The sequence below is a fragment of the Monodelphis domestica genome, chromosome 7 (genome assembly GCF_027887165.1).
Source record: "Monodelphis domestica isolate mMonDom1 chromosome 7, mMonDom1.pri, whole genome shotgun sequence".
In the NCBI taxonomy this organism is placed as follows: Eukaryota; Metazoa; Chordata; class Mammalia; order Didelphimorphia; family Didelphidae; genus Monodelphis; species Monodelphis domestica.
Window position 1 is genome coordinate 3,695,316 of NC_077233.1, and position 16,529 is coordinate 3,711,844.

Here is a 16,529-nt window from a genome sequence, read left to right on the forward strand (position 1 = left end):
TTGGGGTCTCCAGGCCTCCTCTGCTCCTAGGTCAGGCCTTGATGTCTCATGGGCATCGCCAACCCTCTCTACACAAACTTCCTTCTTCGGAAGTTCCCTGTTACAGTTGAGGGACCCTCTGCTACCCCTCCTATAGGTTATCTCTCCCATTTGGTCACACTTAATCAAAGATGCCCTTCCATGCACTTTGGACCCAGTCAATCGAGCTGGGCACACAAGGGAGCTGTGACACCCCCAATTCTTCCACCCAATATCTCCTGCCCCCAACTACTGCACTCCCACTGATGGCCTCCATTACCTCAACCTTTAGAGCGAGGTTGGTTGTGGCACTTGAGTGATTTCCCTGCACCACCATTAGGGCACCTGCCAGGGCAAAGGGGAGAATTTTGGCTTTGGTCTGGCTAAGGCTATCCCTAGAAGTTCCCAAATTTGACCATCAGCCCACCAGGAAGTGGAATCCCCCCTCCTAACTACAACCCTTGTCCTTGAAGGCCTGACTCGGGAGGCAGGTTCTACTTCCTGTCAGGAACGGCCATTCTCCCCACAAGAGGATCTTCCCTGCTAGTCTAGGGGCTACCCAGGTCTCCCATTTTGTTCTCCCTTCTATCGTGCGAGACAATCAGCATAGCAGTTTCCCAGGTTCACCCTGGGCTGGATCTGACAGTTCTTGGGGCCCTTCCCTACACAGGGGAAGAATGCATTGCGTTGGGTTACCAGGAAGGGCCTGGAAAAAGCTAAGTCCAAGGCAGACTAACAGCCATTTCCAGGGACCCCTTGAGCAGCCAGCAACAGATGTTAGAATAAGTCCAGCCTCTACCAAATGGGTAGCCATGCTATTGCCTGAAAACTCCAAGTGGGAGCTCCCTGAGGGCATCCTTGGCACAGACAGGGCCAATGAGAGAGAGCGTGATTACCACGAGATTCAAGTGAAGAAATGAACCGGAATGTCAGGCCAAACCACCGTGGTAACAGCTCCCTGGTAGGTTCCTCAGAGGCTCTTAGCCACGTGTGTTATGAAGCCAGCCAGTCACCTCACCAACAAGTAGCGACAGAAATAGTTATTTTAATTGGTCTGTTATAGACTTTTCATACTGTTTATAACTTACAAACCAATAAACTTTAATAACTTTATACAAATTACGAATGACTCAAAATACTTACAAACCCCAAACTTTAAGGCACAAAATACTCATGAAATAGCAACCATTTCAAATGGCAAAGCGGCCCATTGAAGAGCCAGAAAGGCAGCCTGGGAGCAAATTCGCTAACTGCACTTCAGTTTCTGTAACAATGGGAACACAGATGGGTGGGGAGGGCATGGGGCTGTGGGTGCCTCTGAGCGCACCCAGATAGTCTTTTCCAACATCAGACATTTGGGACCTGCATGCAGGAGCCCTCAAAGTCACATGTGAAAGCTGAGCCCACACCAATGGCAAGAAGCTTGCTGCTGGCCGGGTCCAGGGGGTTCCCAGCCCCTACTTCCTCCCTTCAGGGGAGCCTGAGACCAAAGAAGCCGAGTGGAAATGAAGTCCAGAGCAACCACTTCTAATGGTCAGCTGGGTGACGAGCCTCAGACCAACCAGCTCTTGACCTGGATCATTCCAGTCAAATCGCACCTGAGAGGACTCCAAGAGGATACTGGCTCCAGAGGAAGGTCGGATTTCCCAAGGGCCCTTTAGCATTTCTCCTGTCTGCTTTTAAGGCTTTAATCAAGTTACAATTTAAATAGCCCTTTGGAGGAAAGCTGCCTCCGGGAACCAGGTTCTCCTGTGACTGGGGGAGGAGTGGGGGGTCACCCCCTCAGCAAATCATCACAGGGCCTTTTCCCTGACCACTACACCCTCTGGGTCAGATCACTCGGTTACCTGGGACAAGTCACATCTTCTAGCTTGGTTTGTCTGAGAGAACTCAGGACCACTGGAAGCCAATCCCATCCATCTTCCTGGAGAGCATGGAGACTATCTCTAAACCCGGGGTGTTACTAAAAAGGGGAACCCCAGCTCAACCTTGTTTTTCTTATTGGTTGGGGTTGGCGGGGTTGTAGGGGGAACCCCGGAATTATCACCGACAATCCCCACAGGGAAGGAGGAGCCCCAGAGTCTCACTGGAGAAAACAACAAAAAATGCACCCGTCAGACCCCCTTGGCTGCCATTCTAGTTCTTAGAAACATCTTGTGCCTTTCAATTCAATTCAATTAAATCCTAAAAAGGTCTAAACTGAAATGGACGCAGTCCAGTCTGGCGGTGCCCAAAGTGGTGCCCACGGGTCAAAGGCAGCCCCGGGCTGTGGTTGGCACTTCTAGAGGGGGTTTCTGGAGAAGAGGGACAGCGTGCGCTCCTCAGCCCCCTCCCCCCGGCTCAGCCTGGGCAGTCACCGCCGGGCCCAGGAGACCCCTTCTCGGGATGCCGGACGTGCGGCCATGCGGCTATAATTGACACGAGTGTTTTCCAAAGAAGCCTGGCACCAGCCGGGCACCCGCACTCAGTACACAAACTCCCCGGGCATCTCTGGAAGCAGCGGCTCCTCGAAGCGGAACCGTTTGGAGATGGCCTTGGGGCAGGGGCAGGGGCCCAGCGTGTAGGAAGCCACCACAATGAGCTCCTCGGGTTGGGGCTTCTCTGCCTCCGCCGGCGCTTCAGGCCCAGGGGCGTCCTCCTCCTCCTGGAGGCCTCCGGGCTCTTTCATCAGACCCTTGACCCGGAAGGGAGGTTCTGGGCCTCCGCCTTGGGTCAGCCACGGATGTCTCAGACACTCCTCGGCCGTGGCCCGATCCCTGCAGGAACCCACAACAAAGCATGACCCGGAGCACACGTGTGCGTGCAGGGATCCCGGGCCCCGGGGACGCTGGACTCTGCCCCCCTCCCTGCTGGACGCCCGGCCCAAGCGCTCCCCTGGCCTGAGCGCTGCCGGACACTTACTCGGGCCTCTTCACCAGGAGCGCTTTGATGAAGTCCACGGCCGCCTCGGACACGGCGTCCAGCTCCTCCTCGGAGTAGCTGACGTTCATCTGGGAGATGTTCAGGAAGGTCTCCTGCTTGTCGTCGCCCAGGAAGGGGGAGATGCCCGTGAGCATGACGTAGGCGAGCACCCCGACGCTCCTGAGCAGAAGGGAGACGGGACAGGGTGAGGCCCCGCCCCGCCTGGCCCCGCCCCGAGGGAGGCCGCGCGACCCGCCGCGGTGCTCACCACATGTCCGTCGCCGTGCTGATCGGGTCATAGCTGAGGACCTCGGGAGCTGCGGAGAAAGCACAGAGGGCTTCTTAGAGGCGGCGCCGCCACACCCACAAGTCACGTCGCAGCCAGCGACCCGCGCCGCTCTCGGCCAGGGCCGGCCGATTCTGGTTGCCGTGGTCCGACCGGCCCAAACCCAGGCCGCAGAGGTGCTGATGCCGCCGGGGTTCCTTCTGTCCGGGGATGGACGACCAGGAAGCTCCTGCCCTGGAGTGTCCCCGCGGGCGGATGACGTTCCCGAAGCAGCTATGCTTTGCCTGGCTCTGCCCCTGTGCTGAGGCCGCTGACCCCCAGGCAGGGCCCAAGCCCCCTCGGGGACCCCCAGGCAGGGCCCCAAAGCAGCAAACCCTTACCAGGGTCGCCCCCCGACACCGGCTCCCCACATTCTCAGGCCTGCTAGAGCTGGTCCCGGGCCGGAGCCCCAAAGCCTGCTTCCAAGTCAGGAGAAGCCGGGGGCCCCTCGGGGCTCTCCCCACGTCCTGTTCTGGACGCCGAGGGCGCACGAGGGCTCGCTGTCTCGTGGGCCTCCATGGCCGAGCCTCCACCGGAGCCTCCCTCCCGGGCTCCCCCGGCCCACAGGCAGCTCTCACCACGAGCCTCCCCTGGAGGCCCCCCAGAGGCCCGTCCTTCCTCGCCTCGCCTTCTCTCTCCACTGCCTCAGCCCGGGCCTTACCCACATACTCGGGGGTCCCCATGATCTCGCGGAGCTCCTCGTGGCTCTCCACCATCCTCGAGAGCCGAAGTCAACGATCTTGATGTCGCCCAGGGGGGACTCGCTCGTCAGCAGGATGTTCTGGGGCTACAAAGGGAGGGCCCTGAAGCCAGAGGCAGCATGGAATCGGGGTGCAGAGGAGCCCCCCAAGTGAAGGGTCCAGAGAGGCGGTCGGGGGGGGGAGGGGAGGAAGAGGGGGCCACCCGCAGCATGCAGAGGTCCGAGCCGGCTGTTGGGGGTCAGGAGGCCGGGGGGGGCCTCTTGGTCACGGCCCCCCTCGTGGCTGGAGCTCCCCAGCACAGGCCTTACCTTCAGGTCGAGGTGGACCACGCTGTGTGCGTGGAGGAAGGAGACCCCCTCCACGATCTGCCGCATGAGCCGCTGCACGTCCCCCTCCTTGAAGGGCCTCCTCCCTGTCGGCCACGCACTGGTCAAAGATCTCGCCTCCGGCCGCACTGGGGGAGACAGCACCGGCCGCTGTGAGGGATCTGCTGGCCCAAAGCACGCGGGCGGCCCTCGCTCTCTCCCGGGACTGCCGGGGCTGACCAGCGGCCGGTGTCGGGGGGGGGGGGGCACGCCTAGAGGCAGCAGGTCCTGGGTTCGAACCGGACCTCGGACACTTCCTAGCTGGGTGACTGGGCTCTGCACACAGGAACGGTTCTGGGGCGGAGACGGGCCTAAAAAAGGCGCCAGAACAGCCGCCACTGCCTCCGGGGGCTCCCAGACCGGCCGCCCTCTGGGGAAGGCGAGGCGGACTGCTGGCTCTGTGGAGGCCCCGCTGGGAAGGCTGGTAAGCCGGGCTGAAGCGAGAGAAGGAAGAACCGGAGCTTCCCACGGCACCCCGGAGAGAAAGGAGGAGCCTCAGCTCAGGGCCCAGAGCTAAGGCCAGGCACCCAAATCAAGCAATGGGGGGGGGGGGGGACAAAGAGAGGGGGGGGAGAGAGAGAGAGAGGAGAGAGGGAGAGAGGAGAGAGGGAGAGAGAGAGAGACAGAGAGAGAGAGAGAGAGAGAGACAGAGAGAGAGAGAGACAGAGAGACAGAGACAGAGAGAGAGACAGAGAGAGAGAGAGAGACAGAGACAGAGAGGGAGAGAGAGAGAGAGAGAGAGGGAGAGAGAGAGAGAGGGAGGGAGAGAGAGAGACAGAGACAGAGAGGGAGAGAGAGGGAGAGAGAGGGAGAGGGAGAGAGAGAGAGAGAGAGAGAGAGAGAGAGAGAGAGAGAGAGAGAGAGAGAGAGGGAGAGACAGAGACAGAGAGAGAGAGAGAGAGAGAGAGAGGGAGAGACAGAGACAGAGAGGAGAGAGACAGAGAGAGAGAGAGAGAGAGAGAGAGAGAGAGAGAGAGAGAGAGAGGGAGAGACAGAGACAGAGAGAGAGAGAGAGAGAGAGGGAGAGACAGAGACAGAGAGGAGAGAGACAGAGAGAGAGAGAAAGAAGAGAGAGACAGAGAAAGAGAGAGAGGGGGAGACAGACAGAGAGAGAGACAGAGAGACAGAGAGAGAGAGAGAGAGAGACAGAGAGAGAGAGAGAGAGAGAGAGAAAGAGAGAGAGGGGGAGACAGACAGAGAGAGACAGAGAGAGAGAGAGAGAGACAGAGAGAGAGACAGAGAGAGAGAGAGAGACAGAGAGAGAGAGAGAGAGAGAGAGAGGACAGAGAGAGAGAGAGAGAGAGAGAGAGGGAGAGAGAGAGAGAGGGAGAGAGAGACAGAGAGGGAGAGACAGAGAGAGAGAAAGAGACAGAGAGAGAGAGAGACAGACAGAGAGAGAGACAGAGAGACAGAGAGAGAGACAGAGACAGAGAGACAGAGACAGAGAGAGGGAGAGACAGAGAGAGAGAGACAGAGAGAGAGAGAGAGAGAGAGAGAGAGAAAGAAGAGAGAGACAGAGAGAGAGAGAGGGGAGACAGACAGACAGCTAAATCCTCCCCTCTCAGAATGACTAAGGGAAACGTCAGCCAAGTTAGAGGAACTGAAGTAATAACCCCGGAAGGGGTGCCAGGTGGGGGCTGCTTAGAACCGAGGTGTCTTCTTTTCCTCACTTGGTGCCTGGAGCTCAGCCTCCTCGAGGAGAAGCATCTCTGCCTTGAATGGAGGTTGGAGACAGCAAGGAGGACGGGCCGGAGCCTCGGGGCTATTTCGTTGCCACTGTCTGGCCCTGCGGCTCCCAGACGAAGTGTCAACAAGAAGGTCCTGTTGGGGCCACCGTGTTTCAGAAGGTCCCCTGGCCCGGCCTCTTCCTCACGGACCTTTCACATGAGCCCTTCTTCGCTTTGGATCCTTGCTCTGCACAGACAGCTCACTACTTCCCCAAAGCGCAGACAAAGTTGTCTCGAGTTGATGCTAAGCCGGCCCCTGAGCCCCAGCACTGGTCCGCCCGCCTCTGGCCCTTTAGTCAGGGCCTCAGACAGAGGCAGAGACCGCCGCTGACACGGAGCTGGGAGAGAGCAGCTCTCCGGCCAGTGCGCCGATGTGAGCGAGATGAAATTCCAAGGGATAAACAGATCAAAAACGGGGCTTCTCACGGCTGGGCCCATCGTCTTCCGGCCCGTATTGGGCTCTGGGCACCCCGGGAGTTGGTGAGCACTCAGGAGGGCCCCAGGCTGGCCAGCGTCCAGTGAGGAGGGGGCCACACACTTGTTCCTGCCTCCTGGGCAGGCAGCCGAGGAAGATTGTGACGCGCCCTACAAGAACAACTTCCGAACAACAAGGGCCTGCCCCAGGGAGGGATGGACGGTCTCCAGAGGGTGGCTCCCCCTTTCTGGAGGGCTTTGGGCCAAGGCTGGAGATTCCTCGGTGGCTGGGCCGGGCCAGGAGGCCGGAGGCCCCGACTAACGCTCACAACTCAGAGCTTCTGGTTTTCCTGTGGGTCCGTTTTCTCCCCGAGCTCGCAGGCAGGGGCAGAGACCTTCTAGCAGGGGCCGCCGATGCCTGGGCTCGTGCAGAGCACCTAGAACAAAGTCTGGCGCTCGCTGCGGAAGAGGAAGACGAGGAGGGGAGGGGAAGTCAGGGGAGGAAGCGCCGTGAGGCAGGAAGCGTACTTACTATTCCAGGACCAAGATCATCTCGGCCGGCGTCTCGTAGACTTCGTGCAGGTTGATGACCCGCTGGTTGCCCTGGGCCAGCTCGAGGACGGCGATCTCGTGGATGATCTCCGTCCGGCACTCTTGGCCTTTTCTTCTTTTCCTCATGAATTTGGCTGCAAATTCCTTGCCAGAATCCTTCTTGACACATTTCCTCACCACGGCAAATTTGCCTCTGCAATAGAACCCAAAGAGCGCACTTGGGGGACCCCGAATTTCTAAAGCCCGCCACAGTTTCTGGGGAGAGGAGGGCTAACGGGAACCCAGAGGCCGGGCTTCGATTTGGAAAAGGCCAGATTCCCGTCCTCAGCCCAGGGAAGGCAGCCAGACTCCTCCGGGAGGCCGAGAATGCTGGCACCCATCGGGGCTTTCCGAGAGCCCCCACCTGAGGGGACGGGAGGCTGCCCCCTGCCCTACCCTAGGCACGGTGGGATGGAAGGCCGGGACTCACTCTCACATGGCAACAACTTCCTCTTAGAACTAGGAGCGCCTCCCATTCTGGAATATGGGGGTGCAGGGACCCCCTCCTCCTATGGGGTACTCCTGCCTGTTGGGCCCCTGGAGGATGGGTGCTACACGGGCTTGCTGCTCTGTAGGAGCCCTTTTTGTGCCTGGGTTGCCTGGCACACTCCGAGGGGGCCGCCTGGAGGACTTGTTCCTGCCTGGTCCTGGGTCCCCCCACTCTCCCCTACAGGCCCCTGGGCCACCAGTTCCCTCCTCCCTCCGTGCCCTCCGTGCCCTCCTGGGGTCCTGGGTCTCAGGGCGATCCGCGGCCCCCCAGCTCACCTGTCGGGCACTAAGCCTGGCACAGACGGGTGTGACCCTCTGGGGGCGGGGGAGGCACAACCCTAGCCCGCGGCCCCGTCAGCACCCACCGCGCGGACAGAGGGGGGGCTTGGCTGGGCTCCTAAGGCTAGTTCCCATTTCGGGGGGGGAGGGGGGCGCTTTAAAAGCCAACAGGACGCAGGGTCCTTCCCTGCGAACACTCCGAGCGCTGCAGCTGGTCCAGGTCCGGGGCGTGCAGGGGCCCCCTCCCCCCTCCAGTCCCAGCCCAGCCGCCGTCTCCCCCGGGGCGCCGCCTGCGGGGGGCGGTGGGATCCGAAGGACAAAAAGGGACTGCAGGGGCTCCTCAGCCCCCGCCCGCCCACACCGGGGTCCCGCCCGGGGCCAGAGGAGAAGAGGCACCCCGCGTGGTGCCCCAGCTCACCTGCCCAGCTCGCGGCCTGGGCTCAGCCCGTAGCGCTCCTGGAAGGGCTCCTGGCGCACCGGGGTGCGAATGTCCCGCAGGAGACCCCGCACTCCCCGACCCCGGGTCCGCTCAGGGGCCCTGGCAGCTGCCGCCGCCGCCGCCTCCTCCGGGGGGATCATGACCCCGGGCCCGGCTCCGGAGATCCGGCTCTCGCGGGACTGCCGCCAACAGCCGCTCTGAGTGTACTCAGAGCGCGCCCGGCCCGCGCACTGCTAGTGCCTCGGGAAGAGCCTGGTGCGCCTGCGCGCCCGAACCGCCTCGCCCCTTCAAACCCCGCCTGCCTTTAGCTCCGCCCCACGGAAAGAAAGGGAGAGGAGTGAAGGGCCTGGGAGCGCGCGTCTCCCAAGGGTTAATGCCAGCATAGGGCAAGCGGCAGCGCCCCCGTACGGTAGGGAGTCAGAGCCGTAGAAGACTGCGCTCAAGGGCCGATCGGGGCCCATCCCGGCCGTCCCTGGAAGCATCCTAGGAAGGCGAGACGTGGGAGAGCTGGGCGCGGCCAGGAGGACATCAGGTGCTACCCGCGACCCTTGATCGTCTGCCCGGGCAGGGAAAGGGACTGCAGAAGACCTCCTGGGCCTTCCAGTGTTTTACAGATGAGGAAACTGAGGCCAGAACATTAGGGAGCTGGGGCTGCTCCCCATTCGGCTTCCGCGTGCCCAAATCTGCAGTCAGCCCCCCCTCCCCCCAGCCGTTGCGTGGTGGGCCACGAAGAACGGGGCCTCGTGGTGAGAGGCCCGGTTGGCACCTCGCAGGAAGAAGACTGCCGCCCTGAGACTGGAAGAGCAGTCTTGCCGGCCTCTGTTAAGGGAGCCGTTCTGAGAACCTCAAATACTTGTGCATTTATCCCAGGCGTAAGAAGTCTGGAGAGATCCAGCCTGTCACGTAAACGTCTCTCCATCCATCAGCCCATCTATCTGTCCATCTATCTGTCTATCTGTCTGGCTATCTGTCTGACTATCTGCCTGTCTGTCTTTCTGTTTGGCTATCTGTCTGTCTATCTGCCTGTCACTCTGGCTGTGTGGCTGTCTGTGTGGCTGTCTGTCTGTCTGTCTTTCGGTCTGGCTATCTATCTCTCTAGCTATCTAGCTGGCTATCTGTGCCTCTGCCTGTCCATCCATCCCTTCATCTATCAGTCCAACTATCTGACTCTCTTTCTATCCATCTTTCCCTTCCTTTCTCCGTTCCCCTATTTTTAGTCTCTGCCGCTGCCACAGTAACCCCAGGAAGAGGATCCTGCGTGCGTGCGGAGGCAGACCATGGGAGGAAGGGACGCCCGCTGCTGGGACCCCCAGAGCCCGGGGGCAGGGCGGCCGCCGGGGCTTCTCAAGGACAGAGCCATGGCAGATGCCACCTATTCCTCCGCTCCCCTCCGCAGAGAATAGCGACTTTCCAGGGGTTCACAGCCACAGTTACACGCGGAAGGAAGCGGCTCTTTGATCCTTCGTAAAGAGACGGTTAATGGCGCCTCTAAGGGAATAAATATGTCATTAACAACTAAGCATTTCCCTCTCTCCTCACACGGCCACAAAGAGCTGCTTCTATAAGGCCATAAATGTAAGCCGAGTCCCCCGAAAGAGCCTCTAGGGAAGCCCAGTGGTTAGAAACAAGCACGGAAAAGGAGGAAGAAAGCTGCTCTACCCGGGACGGCACTCGGCTCACGTGGGGGAGCTTCTGTTGCGGGGGAATTCATGTGGGCCGAGCCTGCATGATCCCTTTCCCAGCTTCCTTCTCCCGCCCTCTGCCCCCTCCCTCCCCAGCCCCAGCAGCACTGGCAGAGTGCGCACCGCCCCGCAGACAAGCAGGACAGCTCAAGCCTGGTGCCAAGGGAGGGCCCTTCCTTTCTCCAGCCATCAGCAGCGCATGCGATTCCTTCCCAGGCCCCGCGCCTTCCCAAAATGTGGCCCCCAGAATTTGGCCCCGTGAGGCAGCCTCCTGCGTAGGCCACTCCCCTGACAAGCGTTTAAAAAGGTTTCTTTCTTGAGCGGATCTAAGCTCCGCTCCTCTGTGGAGGGGGATCTGGAGGCCCTCCCCAAGGAGGAGGGAGCCGGCAATGGCGCCTTATGCACATACTCCGCTCACTCTTCAGGTAACTGGACAAGTGGAGAGGCGTGACTGACACCCAGTGGGAGGTTCAGGGGCCAGCGGAGCCCCCCCACGGCAGCGTCCCTCCCATCCAGGGAGCCCGGCTTTGGGGCAGCTCTCTGCAGCCAAGGGCTTTCCGACATCTCCCATGTCTCCCCATTGCTCCAAGGGATGGGTTTGAGGACGTGCACAGGAGGGAAGGGAGCCGGCCCGTCTGAGCTATTGGGCGGCTCGCTATGAGGGCAGAGGGCGTTTGGGAAGGCGCTGAGGGGGCGGATTGGATCCGGCCCCTTCGCCGCTGTACCAAGGGCAGCGGCCCCTCTCCTGGTCCCCTCCGAGCACCCCCTCGGCCAGGGCTGGGGACTGACCACAGCCTCCCTCAGGGCTGGCAGCTGTCCAGGGAGAAGGGTGCACCTGGGGTTTCTGGCGCCTCCAGAATACAGGCTCGTGTGTCCACAGCAGGGCAGACCCCTGTGACTTCTGGGCAAAGACCTCAGGTGGGAGCTGGGCCGCCGGGAGGGAAAGAGCTAGGAGGCCAGTTTGGCTTCAGGGTGAAGGAGAGGAGCCGAGGCAGGCCAAAGGGAACATGTCTGGCCATCCGACCCCGGGTGGAGGGAGACCTCACTGGACTACGTGGATGAGGTCAGGCTTTGGAGAGGGAAGGAGGAAGTTCTGGTTGAAACAGGGCTGCCCTGCCCCTGCCAGGCAGCTGGGCGTGATCCTTGGACTTGTACACTGGCGCCATGATTCCACAAGAAGCAAACAGTGTCCCTGGACGGGGAGCTGGGCAGTGCGGCCCAGTAAGGGGCAGGAGGGCTTCCCTGTTACTGGCATGGAGAACAAGTCCATCGGTCTGGCAGGGGCTTGGGGGCTAGTCCATCCTGCAAGGTCCGGGGCCCAGACACCAGCCACTGGGAGCAGGCTGCCCCCTTCCCACGCTGGAGTGAGGAAGGTGGAGGCTTAGCACTTTGGGACTCGCCTCCCTGCCTCCCAGGCTGATCTGGGCAAAGTTTCTTCCCCAGGCCAGGTTCAGAGGGATTGGCCAGACGCTTTGATCTTTGTGCCCTGAGAGCCATAATTCAGAGTCATCAGAGAGGAGAGACTGTCTGTGCCAAAGCTTGGGTTCTCTTGGAGGCTATGGAGGGGGATCGTGGAGACAGGTTGGCAGAGATTCTTGAAGTCCGGGGCTGCTTGCCAGCGGCTCCCAACCCCTCCCAGAAGGAGAAGCACCTAGGGACTGTGGCAGGAAATACCCAAGGGACTACAGATTGGATCAAGGAAGGGATGGAAATGGGAGCCATTGGCATGAGGGAAATAGGTCAAGAAAGGAAAGCAGGGAAAGCCCAGGAAGCCAGGAGGAAGCGGAGAAATAAGGCTTCTGTGAGCCAAGCACTAAGCAAACAGAAATAAGTGGTCAGAATAGTATATTTGACTGGGTTAAAATCACCCCAAACAAGATCTGTCTGGCCACTTCTTTCTTGGGGTCCCTGCAGTGGAGTCACCCCAGGGGGAAGGGAGTCAACTGGAGGATCTTGGGAGAATCCAAGTGGTCCCTGTGGAAAGCGATGGGGGCAGGCAGCTGCTTGTGGGGATTGGTTGGGTTCCATGAATTCTCCAGCCAGCCTAAGAATGTCAGCCTGCTCTTTTGGTGGCAGGAATTGAGTGAGTGCCTTTGGCTTAGCCCAGTGCCTAGTACAGAAAAGGTCCCTAACGAGTGCTCGTTGACTTGGCCACAATGGCCAGATCTGAGCTCTGGCTGCGTGATACCAAACCTAGGCAGAGGGAGCCCCAGTGTGCTTGGGACAAAGAGGAGAGGGTCCCCACGAGAGGAAGAGCATCCTTTTCACAGAAGATGCTGGGGGCTCACCCTCTTGTTTTGTCTTTTTACCTTTAGAACAGGGTAGGCTGCCCTGACATCTCCATGCCAAGCATGAGTCACGCCCTTCCTGTCTTAGAGATGCCTGTGGAGCCATAATCTCCTCTTTGTGCTAGGCTGGAGCTCACTCTGCTTATGAATCCACTTCTGGGGACTCTCCAAGGACTGAGGCCACAGGCACTGCTGCTCTCTTTTTTCTGTGCACACTCCTGATTGGCCACACCCGTCCATGGCTCTTCTTCGTTTGGTGGGACAGAGTTGCAGCTGGATGCTCAAGAAAGATTTTCTTAACTTTGAACTTTAATACAAACAACTCATCTTGGATAGTAAATGTATGGATTCAATTAATTTCAACACATCAAGTTTTACAAGAATTTCAGCCACTCCCTCAGGTCCTCACCAAGAAACTAAAGGCTCATTCCTTGTCGTTCCCCTTTGCCTCGGTGCGTGCCGCCTCCATTTGTTTGGTCTGCTTTTTTTTATTCTGTGACATTAACCTTTGCCCAGAGAATTCCCCTTTTGGTTTCCAGTAACACGTTCAGGTTATATTTCAAACAGGAAATCTCTGGGGTCAAAAAGTAAGCTTGTTTTGTAGTTTGACTGAGAGTTGCTGGATTATTCTCAAAAGAGACTCCACACACCTGCAATTCCTGCAGCAAAGGATCATGGGATCATGAATCTAGTCTTGGAAGAGATCAAAGAAGTCAACTAACTCAAACTCCTCTTTTTGCAGATAAAGAAACTGAGGCCCAGAGAGGATGTACCTTGCCCTGGAACAAGAAAGTGGGGAGAGAAGAGGAGTGACACAAAGAAACAAACTCATTATCTATTTAGAGTCAAGCCCGGATCTCTGGCACTTACAGTCCTGTGTGATCTTGGGCAAGTCACTGAGCATCTATGGGCTTTGAAAGGGAGGAGCCTTCTAGCTCTCCATCCAATATCCCATTGTGTGTGTGTGTGTGTGTGTGTGTGTGTGTGTGTGTGTGTGTGTGTGGTGTGGGAGTGGTGACGGATAAGAAACATTTTTCCTTAGAAATGTTCAGGCCATGGATAGAGCCAGCCGTGGGAGAGCTTGTCTAGGCTATTCCAGCCCATTTCAAATGACTGGGATGTGTTCCTCCTCCCCCCGCCCCCCCCCCCCACTATCTACCCCAGGGAGGATAGAGGCAAGGCTGACATTTCTCAGGGCAGACGATGCTTTCATCTTCACTTCCATTTTGTAGCTTGCCACCAATTTAGAAAGACAGCCTAGTTTTTATCTGTGTCGTGCCAGGACTAGACATGTAATTACTTCATAATGTCTGACTCCCCCATTTACCATTTAGATGACTAGAGCATAATTAACCAATCAACCTTCAGCAAGAGTTTTCTATTCCCTGGTGGAGCCCTGAGGATGCCACGTTGGGAGCCCAAACCTGAGACAAGGCAGGCCTAACTTGCCTCAACTGGCTCACACACACACACACACACACACACACACACACACACACACACACACACACACACAGCTGAGGATCCTCAGATCAGGGGACCTCTTCTTTTGCTCTGAAAAGCTGATGTTCAGTGCTGTTCAATTACTGAAATGACATGATTATGTTGCATAACCCATGCGAGATGTACTCACAGCCACCTGCAGCCCACCCTCTCCCATCCTTTCCTGGCAGCCTCTCCTCCTCTTTGGAGGTTCATTCCACCCATCTACATTGACCTATCTAGATACTGGCATCATGTGCTGGCCCCTAGAATATTCTTTTCAAAAGGAATTCAGCACTTGGACCACAGTCTTCCTCTCCTTCTTAGCTCCTGCCCTCATCTCTGGGGATTCTAATTTTCACCTGTACAGGATTTCTTCCTTGATACCTTCACCTCTCACTCAGCAACCAAGCCTTTAGCAATGCCCTACTGTGTGCCAGGCAATGTTCCACACACCAAGGACACAAAGACATGGATATTGAAATAGTTCCTCCTAGGGGAGTTTATATACACAAAATTTTAAAAATCAGCCTAAGGTGATTGGTGGTGTGAGAGGAAGGGAAGGAAGCATCCATTGGTTTCTCTAGCTCTCAGAACCTCCACCTCTGACTTCCCATGGATCTCTCACTCTCCTCTAGGTTTCAGGGCTCTGAAAAGTCTCTCAGATCACACACACACACACACACACACACCTGTCCTTCCATCCTCTTTGCCAAGCCACTAGTGTTCTCTGTGGCTCCCACTCACATCACACCTGCCTGTTTTGCCAGCACACTCCTTGGTCTGGTTTTGCTTTTCTCCATTGGTTGCCTTGATCTCATATTTCACTAGGTTGACTCAACACTTGTTTACTCCAGATTCCCAACCCATATATCTTGTGGCTGCTCATGTCTTGATAAACATGAACTGAAAGCTGCTGGATAAAGTCCTCTCACTATGTTAACTGGGTCCACTACACATTAATACTATCCAGCCTCAACTGGACACACACTGTTGCTCAGGAATCTCTTGTTAATCTCTAAATAATGCTTTAGGATGTATCTCAAAGTGTCTGTTTTAGGAGGAAGCTAGGTACCTCAGTAGATAGAGTCAGGCTCAGAAATAGAAAGTCCTGGGTTCAAATCTGGATTTAGATACTTCCTAGCTGACCGTGGGCAAGTCACTTGACCCTATTGCCTAGCCCTTACTGCACATTTCTTTGGAACCAATACATAGTATTGATTCTTTTTTTAACCCTTATTTTCCATCTTAGAGTAAGTGTCAGAAATTAAATTTGAGCATTCTGATCCAGCACCTCACTGGTCTTCAGTCAAGATGACCTGGGTTCGAATATTTATAAAGAAAAAAGTAGTTGGTGTACCTGGCTCACAGGCATTTTGTGAGGCTCCATTTAGCTAACAAATGCAAGTCCTTTGTAAACTTGAAGGTCCTACATACATGTCAGCTATTTTCAGCAAAATTTCTCCATCTATTGAGCAGTCTGTGCTTGCCACGTAGTACAACGTCTCACCTTTCTTGACCAGTCCCCACTTCTTCTTGTACAGTCCCCACTATGCTTCTCCCAGGCTTGTTTCTGGAGTTCCTCATGAGAACATTTTTCTTGATGTGCCATTTGACTCTACAGCCCCCTTTGACCTCTAATGTATTCCTTTTGAATAGAGTATTTCTTTTTATTTAAAGAACCTAGTCAGGACTCAGGTCCTCCCAATGACATTTCCATGATGCCGCTCAAGTTATATTCATTTCCTTATGTTAGCATCTCGGGTTCACTCAACTAGTCCATTCCCACTGTGGGCCTGCATTGTACAGAGTCATCAGAAGCTGTAAGTGTTATTGCCGTCTCCTCTCTTAAATATCATCTCCAGTAAACTAGTAGGCTTCTCCCTTGACATTCTTCCTGTGCCATGCCCATCTTTCTCTGGGCTCTCTGGCTTCATGGGTGTATGTGGACAGTTTGCTCTCTCCTTGTTCCATTTTAGTTTAAAGCTGTCAAAATAAGATCTGCAAGTCTTCAGCATAATCTTCACTGGATGCACTCCGTCCTTGATCAAGTGCCTGCCATTGCTCTCCAAGTACTATTCTTTCTCCACTTCTCCACTTCCCATAGCTATGTTTCTCTTCCTAAACTCTCACTTTCCAGCGGTGATAGTTCTCATCGTAGGCGTCTCTGCCTCTACGTTCTTCAGTTTCTAACTCAGGACTTTATTATTCTTAGAGATGGGTTTTAGGTTCCTATTGGTTAGGACATCATTTGTCTCTGGAGAAATCATCAGAATAGTTTGACAAGACTGAGGAATTTGTCCTGGGCACACATCTGGGAAGGGAGCAACATCTTGGAGGTTGTTGGGAAGCAACTTCTGAGGTGGGACTACTTGGCCTTTACCTAACTGATATGGTCTGTCTGAGTTCTTTGCTCTGGGGGAAAATGACTTTTTAATAGAAGGAATAAATTCTCTCTTTTCAGATGGCTCAGTGTCCTGGAGGAAGTGGCTAATTTGAAATTTTCAAGCCCCTGTATGGGCTTGAAAGTCCAAGAAGCTTATTAGGAAGTAGGTAAATCAAAAAGAGGACATCAACTATGAGCATGAATCATGAACAGAGTAAGTATTTATTCCCACACAGAAAAGGGATGCTCTGCATGAGGATCATAGCATACATTACAGAATGATGAAAACAGAATTTAGCAGCTGACTTCTAGCCACTGTTGCTGGAAGGCTATGAGATAAGCCTCATTAAGGCTTACCACAGTTTGGCAATTCTGCTAATTAGCCAGCCATTCCACATTTCACTTCCTGAGATCACATTGTCCTATCACACAGCTGGCCAAC

General features: G+C 56.2%; 1 protein-coding gene across 1 annotated transcript; it reads right to left on the minus strand.

Moving 5' to 3' along the window:
• Positions 1 to 1,043: 1,043 nt before the first annotated feature.
• STK17A (serine/threonine kinase 17a) lies at positions 1,044 to 8,516 on the minus strand. Its single transcript, XM_056804108.1, is given in 9 exon segments — positions 1,044 to 2,774; positions 2,920 to 3,099; positions 3,188 to 3,236; positions 3,906 to 3,968; positions 3,971 to 4,031; positions 4,254 to 4,346; positions 4,348 to 4,399; positions 6,984 to 7,196; positions 8,229 to 8,516. Coding segments are annotated over 9 exon segments (1,164 nt in total). The 5' UTR covers positions 8,390 to 8,516; the 3' UTR covers positions 1,044 to 2,482.
• Between the last annotated feature and the right edge of the window lie 8,013 nt (positions 8,517 to 16,529).